We start from the raw sequence: 12,088 nt of genomic DNA on the forward strand, positions 1-12,088 counted from the left end.
GTGAGTGACCCAAGTGTCTGTAGGCCACTATGGATAAGAGTTGGCCATATACTAAAATCTAGAGTCTTTCCATTAACTGGTATACAGGCAGGCTCAATTACGAAACGTGTGGGTGGTTGCCTCATTTATCAGGAGTGAATTACTTTCTGAGGTGGCTGCAGTTCCCTCACACCCACTCTTTTTTTTCTTTTTTAAAGTCTGGCAAGGCTCACATTTTAAGAACAAACAAGAAGCCCTGAAGATACAAGAGAACAAACAAGGGGTGTAGCATTCATCCTTGGGTCCTTTCTGACGAGCTACTGCATCTCATCATCAAGGCCTCACATGGTCTGATGGAGCTATCCCTCTAACCTCGTTGCACACGCTGCCCTTGGATCCCTAAGCTCCAATCTCTAGGGCCTGCATTTCTGGAACGCTCCTCTTGTACAGACTGTTCCCTTTGCCAGGACTGCTCATCAGCCTTTACACTGAAACCTCAAAGTACATTTCCTTACAGCAGCCTTCCCTCATGTCCTTGTAAATACATGATTTTAGAGAACTGTTTCTGTGTTCCAAAGCACTTATTTCAGGAAAACCGCATCTCATTTGTGTGATCATTTGACTAATGCTTACTTTGCCCTATTGGACTGTAAACTCCATGCCTGCATTTACTCACTAATGTATCCAAAGTCCCCAGGACAGTGCTGACACATGGGGTACATAATTAATATCTAAAGAATGAACGAAAATATGTGTAAGCGGGAGTGAAAGAGCAATAGAGAGAGTTGTATCTGATTTTTCATGGTTACAGCTTGTTATTCAAGAATAAACACAAGCTGCATAGGATTCCTAGGTACATAAACCCTTATTCCTTAATCAAATAACGAGTCTTAATACAGGACACAGAACTCAAGCAATACTCAGATCACAAAATAAATAAAAAGAGGAGCCATACCAAGACATATTCTAGTAACAATGACATTTTTAAAAGTTGGAATTCCATTTGTATATTAACCTAATATATATTCACGAGGCACATGAAGTTTCTTTAAAAAAATCTACGGGGGGAAATGCCACAGTTTCCCTTAAATCCCTAGATTAGATTAACCCCATAATAATTATCTTTAGTCCCAGTCTTTCACGTTCTTAAATTTTTGTTTTATTTTACTTGATATAGAAAAGCTCCATAATTCATATTCTGTATCTTCATAAAATGACCCAATATATAAGGAATCAATATAATCTATTAACAGCAGTTCCTAAGAAAACTTTTCCCTTAATGAAGGGCCTTCATAATATTCCATTTACCTGACCTTCAATTTCATATAGGTGTTATATTTAAGTGAAGTCGCTCAGTCATGTCCAACTCTTTGCGACCCCATGGGACTCCTCTGTCCATGGGATTTTCCAGGCAAGAGTACTGGAGTGGATTGCCATTTCCTTCTCCAGGGGATCTTCCCAACCCAGGGATCGAACCTGGGTCTCCCGCATTGACAGACACTTTACCGTCTGAGCCACCAGGGAAGTCCATAGGTATTATATTTAAGAGACTCTAAACTTACCTTAGGACATTTGGGGTTTCTTGCTGTTTCAATCATTAGTGAAGATCCCATCCTGTCCCTTTATTAAAGGAGAAGAATTAAATTATATCAAAATGATTTATTTCCCAATATCAGGGAACATACACTATGTAGTTCCTGTTATGTGGGACAAAAAAGAAAAATCTCCTCTAGGAAGCTTACAATCCAACTAATGCACATAAAACAATACATAGCTACCTATTAACCTCCAATTCAAACTACAAGTATCTGCAATTCTGCAGGAGGTTGTGTGTGTGGGGGGAGGGATCAATACAGGCTTTCTTATTTAGGAAAGATGGATGGAGGTGTAGCTTGACAAGGACACCACTGATGGCAAGAAAACACATTAAAAGCCAGAACATATACAGAGTAAAGGCATAGAGGCAGAACAAATTTGTTGTTTTCAGGGTCCTCCTGATAGGATAAAGGAACTGTGGTGAAATAAGAGTGCTGAACTATGACAGGCTATATACAGAGCAGTCTAAAAACCACATCAAGACATTCAGACTTCAAACCTGTTTTAGCAATACAGAGCCTATGCCACCCCCCCAAAATGCTTTTTAAACCATCTGAACTGGCATTTGAATTACTGCAACATTATAGAAATTACCCTTGGGCAGCAATTTTCACAACTCCATTACAAGGAAATTTTATTCAGTGCTGATTTTTTTTTCCAGACTTAAAAATTATGTATTTTTCCCCTGTACTAAATATAAAGAATGTTTTTGTTTTTTTTTTACCAACTTGCCTCAATAAGGAAAAATGCCTTTCTAACAACATTTTTTTCAAACAGTACTTACATTTCTCAACTAGAATATTAGTGAATTTCACATATTTACAAATTAGGTAGCAATATACCCTTTATTCAGAGAAGGCAATGGCACCCCACTCCAGTACTCTTGCCTGGAAAATCCCATGGATGGAGGAGCCTGGTAGGCTGCAGTCCATGGGGTCGCTAAGAGTCGGACATGACTGAGCGACTTCACTTTCACTTTTCACGTTCATGCATTGGAGCAGGAAATGGCAACCCATTCCTGTTCTTGCCTGGAGAATCCCAGGGACAGGGGAGCCTGGTGGGCTGCCATCTATGGGGTCGCACAGAGTCAGACACGACTGAAGTGACTCAGAAGCAGCAGCAGCATACCCTTTATTATCTTTTATAAATACAATGTAAAATGCTTTCTATAAAGGACAAGATCTTTGTCTTCCCCAACCAGATCTGCATGTTTCTTCTGCATGAAGATCAAGGCAATTTTGTTCTCCTAAGGGTCTTTTACTTTATCTTTTCATAGAAATCTGTAAAATTGGGACAGAGATCCTGGGAGTATGCTACTTTCACACTGTAAGCAAAGGTCACATTTATTTTTTTTTGTTTAAGGCTTAATTTTATAAAGAGCTAAAATGTTTTAGTGAATTGTTATGAATATAAATTTGAAGAGAAAATCAAAACATTAATTATTTTGGAGAAATGTTAAAATAAAATAAAACATTCCCAGATTCTACTGATGTAATTAAAAAGTGTTCGTTAAGTAATACAAAATCATTATCCCAGGGAAAAAAGAATATAAATATGTTCTCAATAAACAATGAGGAAAAAAAGGACTCAAAAGGCCAGGGAATGGACATGGTAGAGCATTAACAGCAAGGCCTTCACTGAATTTTCCAATCTTTTCTTTCTGATTTCCATACCCTTGTATGCAGTCCCTTTCCACACAGATCCTGGGTTTGAGTGCTTTTGGTCAACAGGACATCAGCAAACATGTCATTAAAATAAGGTTTGGAGTCCTCATGCTCTGGGCTTGCCCTGATGGAATTCTGAGACTGCCACAGTGGGATAAAGCCCAGGATGAGGAAGACCAGCTGTCCTGGCCATCTCAGCTGAGCTGCCCACTGGCTGCCAGCAGCCATGAGTGAGTTTAAACCACAGAATCATGAAACTTAGTCATGACCTAAAAAAAACAAATTTAAACTTTAGGACTAGAAAATAATATAAAGATTTGCCTGATTTTGAGGTAGAAAACATTTTCTAAATATCAAAGTTCAAAATTAAAGGAAAAGATCTGACTACATGAAAATTTTAAGTTCACATTAAAAAATACTGTTAATTAAAAAGCACATTTTCAACATATCAACAAATGATTAATACATTTATAACATAGTGCACAAAGCCCCAGTAGGAAAATGAGCAAGTACTACGCTCTTGAAATCTGCACACTAAAAAGAAATTTTAAAAAAATGTTCAAATTTATCAATAACCAACCTGATGCCAACTGGAAATACCAGTTTAAAAACCTCTGAAACTGACAAAGTTTTAAAAATTAAAATGCTTGGTGTTAAGTATTTCATGAAATGGAAACACAAATTGATTCTGGTGGCTAAGCTGGGACAACTGACTCAAAGATCAATTCAGGTATACACATATATCTATCTTTAAAAGATTCTTAAAATATGTAAACTCTCTGACCCAAAAAATTTCACTGAAGAAGTTTATCTTAAAATCATAACCAGAGATTTAAGTAGAGATGCAGGGTATCCACCAAAACTTTATTTTAGGTGCAAAAATATCTGAAATATCCTCTTTTTTTCACTAGGAAATATGTTAAAAAACAGTACATCCGTAAAATGGACTGTGAACAATCATTAAAACATGTCTCAAAAAATATCTAATGACACAGGAAACCAATAAAAATAAAATACTAAGTGAAAATGCACATGCATTATCATCCCAATTTTATAAATGGTATGAATACAAAAGCATACTCACAACCTCACACACACATACACTTATTTATCTCTCAGAAATTCTAGAAAAATGTACCTCACCATGTTAATAGTGATTTTGGTCTCTGCAGAACTATATACATTTTCACTATTTTCTTTATATATTTTTTATTTCATATTTAATAATTGCTTTAGAAAAACATCAGTATTGACCAAATAATTATGCTTCTTATAAACTGACCTACTGATATATTCTGAAGTGTGGGCAGAAATGTAAACTTTCCTACAACAGCACTATTCATAATCACAAAAAAATCAGAAACATAAAACATAAAATCATAAATCTTAATATTAGGTTAAGAAAATATGGCATCACCCTGCAGAATGTAGCAGAGTCTTTTTAAAAATATGTCAAGGGATTTTAATAAAGTTGAAAAAAGGGAAAAAGATAGAAAATTGTAATTACAATATAACTTCCACCATATAAAATATATATGAAAATATGTATCATCTAGGGGAAAAAAATTAGAAAATATAAGGTCCTTGGATCTGAATTTAAGACTGTGCGTCATTTTAAGTTTCTACTTTATGCTTATATTTTTAGAAAATGAGTATAATGGCTTTACAGTATTTTGGGGAAAATGTTTAAAAATTATTAAATCTTTTAAAACAACATCTGTTAATGACTTGAGAAAGGCTAATACTACTATGCCTTTTTAAATAAGGCCGGTGAGCACCTGTGGATTCTGGTACCCTGAGAGTTCCTGGAACCAATATCCTGCAGATGCCTAGGGGAAACTGTTTGTGAAGGAAAAACAACAGGAGGTAAATGTGTCCTACGCACAATGTAGTCGCAACTTTTAAAAAGGTGACTGCAATTTTTACATACCAATCTCACACATGTGAGCCCAACAAAGCAGTGAACAGAATACACTTCACCAAAATATTAACAGTGGTTATTTCTAATGAAGGAGATCAACAATTGAGCATTTACATTTTTCTGCTTTGTTTACATACAAGACATTTTTTAAAAGAATAAATACAACTTACTTCAGAATGTTTTCCCATGTTTGACTGTCATAAAATGCATGGCTCCAACTCATTTTGACTGTTCCAACAATGACATTTTGTGAAAACACATCTGATCCTAATTTTCGATAAAGTTCCTCACATTCATCCAGGGGCATATGAAACAATCCCAACATGAAGGCTAATATAGCACCTGAAAGAAAGAATCCTTAGTTTTTATCAGCACGACCATTATAGTACTTATAAGACCTTCTGAGTCACAGACCTGGTTAAAATTATAGCTTTCATACTTTTGACTGTATCACTTGAGACGAACCTCTTAACCTCCCAGAGCTCTAATCTTGTTCATCTATAAAATAAGGATAATTACAATAACTGAAATTTATACATTATTGTAACACTGGGATAACACATGTAAAGGGCATTACCAGGCCTCAATGAAGATTCAACAAATACTAACCACTGATGATAATTTTAAAATATATAAAAAAGTGTTATTTTACATTAAATAACATATAATTAAGATACTGTGGTAGGTAATGTCCTTTCTAATCTTAATTCCTTAGTTTTAATCACAGAATACAGTATATTTGACAACTTATCAATTCATTAAAATAATTACACCTTCATGTTGGTCCCAGGAACTCACATAACAAAGAAATTAGGTCTCTGGGATGTCTTTTTAAACAGCTGATTTAATACCCTAGCTGCAACTGATATCACACACTGCCATCTAGTGTACCGAACTGGCATAACCCTGAACTAAGGAGGAAAAGGGGCGAAGAATGCTTTGGGGGATGCAGAGAGGGTGGGAGGGGCAAAGATCTGTATGGCATTGCTGCTTACAAAAAGAAACAAAAATAGTAAATCATTATCATAATGCATTTTAAATATTTTATGTATTTTTTAAGTCTTATTCTAGTAAAAGAAGTCTTCAGCTTGTTTTAAAATTCACTGTATGGTATACCTATGTAACAAATTGTTATTTATCAAGTTTCAGAAAATGTTTACACTAGAAATAACTTGCCCAAAAAATTAAATTGCTTCTAAGGAAAGCTACTATAAAGATAAAGATATTTAAAAAAAAACTGAATTTTACTGTACCGGTAGAAAAAAAGAACAGGGATGTTAACCTTAAACTAAATACATATTTTTAACTTTATAAAAACTATATGTGCAAACAAAAGTTTCACATTAGAATATACAAAATGGAAAAGAAAGGAAAATTATGAGCACTGTAAGTTAAGGTTAACATAATCAAGAAGACACAGTGGAAAAGATACACTGCTAAGTGCAGAAATGCGCCTATCACACAAGATACTCTACTCCATGGATGAATCTCTGATTTAAATCCCCCTTACTGAGCATCCACCTACTAACCAGGGTGCCTGTAGATACATTTAAAGGTATGAATCTAGGACCATTCCAAATATTAACAGAAATGGCCAGGATAACAGCTTCAGGAAAAAAATTCCAAGAACATTTGCCCTGGGAAAGGTCTCTTTAAGAAAAGTTTCCATAGTTACATCAATTGGGTATATAAATATTACTCTTCTATCCTGAGAGTGAGTCACAATGCATTTTTAACATACTAGAACATCTAAGAAGTGCATCTGTAAAGAAAACTGTTTGACTTTTTTTGTATGTGTTAGTTCAGTCATGTCTGACTCTTGAGATCCCATGGACTGCAGCCCGCCAGGGTCCTCTGTCCATGGGATTTTCCAGGCAAGAATACTGGAGTGAGTTGTCACGCCCTCCCCCAGGGAACCTCCCCGACCCAGGGATCGAAGCTGGGTCTCCTGCATTGCAGGCACATTCTTTACCATTTGAGCCACCAGGGAAACCCCTTAACTTTCTTTAACCCAGGCTTTTCAAAATTTGCTATCATCTGAGGAATCACTGTTCAGTGGAACATCACAGGAATCACCAACTCCTTATGCTTCTGAAATTATCCCCACAACTGTTATTGAGTTTTCAAAATGGAGCATAAATTAACATGCCCTTTGGGAATATGTCATACTTGATCCAGATAATACAGAGAAATCATTTGGCTTTGATGCTGGTAGCCTTTAGGACTACTATCATAATTCTAAAGAATGAGAAAAAAATGGAAAAAAATTATGATGATAAACTAATGTAAAGTAAGGAATTATCAGGTAAAGCAGTAAAATATACAGTAGGGATCTGTAATGCTAATAGTCCTTGAGCGTTACCTGGGCAGTAAGCAATGCGGATGGTGACTGCAGCCATGAAATTAAAAGACGCTTACTCCTTGGAAGGAAACTTATGACCAACCTAGATAGCACATTCAAAAGCAGAGACATTACTTTGCCAACAAAGGTCCGTCTAGTCAAGGCTATGGTTTTTCCTGTGGTCATGTATGGATGTGAGAGTTGGACTGTGAAGAAGGCTGAGCACCAAAGAATTGATGCTTTTGAACTGTGGTGTTGGAGAAGACTCTTGAGAGTCCCTTGGACTGCAAGATCCAACCAGTCTATTCTGAAGGAGATCAGCCCTGGGACTTCTTTGGAAGGAATGATGCTAAAGCTGAAACTCCAGTACTTTGGCCACCTCATGCAAAGAGTTGACTCATTGGAAAAGACTCTGATGCTGGGAGGGATTGGGGGCAGGAGGAGAAGGGGACGACAGAGGATGAGATGGCTGGATGGCCTCACTGACTCGATGGACGTGAGTCTGAGTGAACTCCGGGAGTTGGTGATGGACAGGGAGGCCTGGCGTGCTGCGATTCATGGGGTCACAAAGAGTCGGACACAACTGAGCGACTGAACTGAACTGAAGCAATAGCCAGGGCACCCTGAGAAGCTTCCTGTGCACACAGGAGAGTAGGGGTGGGGGTGGGTGGCGGTGATACACGGGTGAGAGAGCTGATTCAGGAAACAGAAAAACAAACGGAAAGCAAAACAAACATTCATCTGATAGTGAGTCAGTGAAAAACTAGAAAATTATTCAGAAACAATCATACTCTAACTTGCCAATTTCTTCCATATAAATACGAAACTGGAATTTTAAATGTACATCAGTTAGGAATGTGCGAGTAGCAAAAGTATCCCTCTGTGAGGAAACTGCTTCTTATACCCTTTTTTATCTAGTTGTCTGAAATCAAAACTTAAACAGATAAATGTGAGAATCCGTTTAAAAGATTTCCTCACAGAGGGACACTTTCCAAAAGAAAGCAAAATCTTATCCATCCTTGATGTTCTATTGGTTCAAGTACAATTTTGAATACCCACCATCTTGTGGGCTTCCCTGGTAACTCAGACATAAAGAATTCACCTACAATCCAGGAGACCCAGGTTTGATTCCTGAGTCAGGAAGATCCCCTGGAGAAAGGAATGGCAACCTACTCTAGTATTCTTGCCTGGAGAATCCCATGGACAGAGGAGCCTGGCGGGCTACAGTCCATGGGGTTGCAAAGAATTGGACATGACTGAGCAACTAAGACTCACTTTTTCACCATTTTGTTACTTTTTGTAAGGCAATTAATTTACAAATTGTTCTTGTCATTGTGGCTTATTTAAAACATATTAGAAAAGCACACTAAAATCTATTTCTGAATGTTAACTTATTTCCAATAAGCATTTTTAAAAGTTCATTAAGCAAATTAAAGGACTATTCAGTATCAAAATATGAAACTAGCATCCATCATTTCAGGAAATGACCATGATCTTAATCATGAAAGTTTAATGTTCTTTTGCTTAATGCACTGCTGGGATGCACCACTTCCATATAATAACAGCAATTACCTGTGCTTACACCACAAATGTAATCAAAGAGTTGATGAACTGGCTTCTGAGTAAGTTCAACTAATTTTCGTAGTGTCTGAAGAGCAACCACACCCCTGTAGGAAAAATAAAAGGCAAAAATGAGAAGTCCTGTTTTAAGGAAAGCTAATCTATTTACTAAAACAATCCCTGGTTTTCTAGTCTATATGCTAATACGAAAACTAGTAATATAAATTAGCATCAGTTAAAATTGCCAAAGGTTTCTGGATTGCTTTCGAAAATACAGTATTTAAATAATGGTATTGAAACCTGGGTAACAGCAGATTTTGAATTTACACTGCTGCTGCTGCTGCTAAGTCGCTTCAGTCATGTCCGACTCTGTGCGACCCCATAGATGGCAGCCCACCAGGCTCCCCCGTCCCTGGGATTCTCCAGGCAAGAACACTAGAGTGGGTTGCCATTTCCTTCTCCAATGCGTGAAAGTGAAAGTGAAAGGGAAGTCGCTCAGTCGTGTCCGACTCTTAGCGACCCCATGGACTGCAGCCCACCAGGCTCCTCCATCCATGGGATTTTCCAGGCAAGAGTACTGGAGTGGGCTGCCATTTACACTAGCATCTCTTTAAATAAGACAATGAAGATATAGCAGACACTACAACTCTGGAAATTGCTTAAACTCTGTATTCACTGGTTTGGGGATGTCATGCATTGGTTTCTCCACTTACCAACATGATTGGTAAACCTATGCTTCTACACATTTCATTTTCTGTAATTCATCAGTCATATTTTTAAGCTCTCTTTTATTCATTTTTTTAAAACTCTCAACTATCTCAAGACAAGGTTCTGCACTAAGGAGGTATTAATTTATGCTGCTGACTTTCTGAATCCTCACCAAAGGTAGCAAGTAGCTTCAAATGTGAAAGATGGAACAGCCTAGGAGATGCAGGCCAATTCAGGGTGTGTGTAATAGGTGGACAATCCTTAATACTAGAGGATATACATACACAATGAAAAGTTTTCATCTCAATACAAGGTGTGGAGCAGAGAACACTGTATTAATCAGGTACCATAAAATAAAATTTAGTGTCAAATTGTGCTTTGATATTGCAAGCACAAAGTCACTAGAAAATATTGTATTATTAAAGTAGAAAATGAAAGATTATTATTAATTGTAGAAATAATGTAAATTTGAAGACAGTTGATAAGACAAGATCATTTATGAGACACACCGCAGATTTAATGTGCCTTTAATGTGAGACATGAAGAATTAAAGATCATGCCAGATAAAATATATTTAACAGTGTGCCCTCCATTATCTTATGAAAAGGAAAATAAAACATGCACACACACAAACATGCATGCATATATATATATATTCATACAGAAAAAATACTTGAAGAAATAAATCAAAATAGTAAAAATAATCTTGGATACATGAGATATGTTATGTTTGGCTTGTTTCTCTTTGTATTTTTTTTCTCCCAAGTTTTACTTGTATAAGCCAGAAGAAAACTGTTTTTAAAATGCAGTATTCATAAAGTAATTCTGGACAAATTTAAAAATCAGTATTATTTCTAGGTTGATTCTATGTTTAATGCTGTACCAGGCAGAACGAGTAAAAAGGGTTCCTTTTCTCATGAGGCTTCTTATCTTACTCATTCTGTACAAATTTCCCATCCTCGCTGCTTTCTCATAGTCCCCTAAACCAGTGTTTCCCAACAGCAACATCATTGACATTTTGGGTAAGATATTCCTCTGCTGTAGGAACTATTCCAGGCATTGCAGGGTATTTAGCACCAACTGTTCTCTTCTAAATTGACTAATAAAATGAAATCAAATACTCTTTGGTCACCTCTTTTCACTCTATAGATCCCTCACTCTAAACAGACATTTGAATGCTCTTTAAGGTTCTTATTTCAGAACTCAACTCAAATGTTATTTCTTCAAAAACTCACAGTCATGATCACTCTTTAAAACAGCACTGTTTACATACATATGTAAACCTGTGGCGGATTCATTTTGATATTTGGCAAATCTAATACAGTTATGTAAAGTTTAAAAATAAAATAAAATTTAAAAAAAAAAAAAAAAAAGATTGTTTGCAACAAGAAAAAAAAAAAAAAAAAAAACAGCACTGTTACACTCTATCCCTTCATTCTGCCTTATTTTTCTTCATAGCACACATTATACATTTCTGTTTTTCTAGTTGTTATCTCTTAAGGGAAGAGTAGAGATGGCAGGGAAGTAGAACACAAGCTAGAAATTTTAGGGGGAAAAGACTTATAAAACCAAGCCAAAGTGTCTAGCCAACAAATAATAAGGAACTACACAATTAGCAAGCATGGATGGATTGCCAGTAGTAAGAAAGGAGTCTGATGGTGAAACCGGTGAATTTTACCAATTGGTGAAAGGAGATGGTGAAATCTCCTTCTGAGCTAAGAATGCATTAAATATTTCTTGTGTACACCAGAACTGGTATCTACAAGATGTAGGGAGTTAGGAAGTTACTGATATAGGCTCCTTTTCTAACAATCACCTTGTTACTAGGTGACTAATATATATAGGTAAGATACACACAATAAAAGAAAGATAACATTACATAACATTGCCAAAATTTTAAGAGAATCATTGTTGACAAACTGTCCTAAACTACCAAAAATGTCTGAGAAGGTCAACTAACATAAAGACTAGGTCACATTAAAATAACAGGAAATTTGGGTATATGTTAAAAGAAGTTCTTAGAATTAAAGTTCTTAGATTGATAAATCAGTAAATTGAGAAAAACAATTTCAAGTTTTACTTCAGAATTTGATTTTATAATGTCATAATTATGCTGAATCAGCTTAAAAAATTCTTACAATTGATCTGATCTACAAGTATTTTTTTTCAACTGATGTATAATTGCACACCACACTGTACTAGTTTCCCATGTACAATGCAATGATTCAACATCTGTGTGCACTGCAAAATGACCGCCCCATCTGTCACCAGAGAAAGTATAACATTTTTTCCTTGTGATGAGAACATTCAAGATTTACT

General features: G+C 36.1%; 1 protein-coding gene across 5 annotated transcripts in view; it reads right to left on the reverse strand.

The window, feature by feature from the left end:
* Positions 1-12,088, reverse strand: part of PNPLA8 (patatin like phospholipase domain containing 8) — a 47,303-nt gene that overhangs the window by 13,381 nt on the left and 21,834 nt on the right. For 4 of the 5 annotated variants that reach the window (XM_006046409.4, XM_025291114.3, XM_025291115.3 and 1 more), the window contains 3 exons: positions 9,074-9,168; positions 5,331-5,502; positions 1,542-1,599 (listed from right to left, as the gene is read on the reverse strand). In XM_006046409.4, coding sequence (XP_006046471.2) covers positions 1,542-1,599; positions 5,331-5,502; positions 9,074-9,168 — 325 coding nt within the window. The remainder of the gene's footprint in view (positions 1-1,541; positions 1,600-5,330; positions 5,503-9,073; positions 9,169-12,088) is intronic. The other variant, XM_025291117.3, reaches the window with a different exon arrangement.

Source organism: Bubalus bubalis, chromosome 8 (genome assembly GCF_019923935.1).
Source record: "Bubalus bubalis isolate 160015118507 breed Murrah chromosome 8, NDDB_SH_1, whole genome shotgun sequence".
NCBI classification, from domain to species: domain Eukaryota; kingdom Metazoa; phylum Chordata; class Mammalia; order Artiodactyla; family Bovidae; genus Bubalus; species Bubalus bubalis.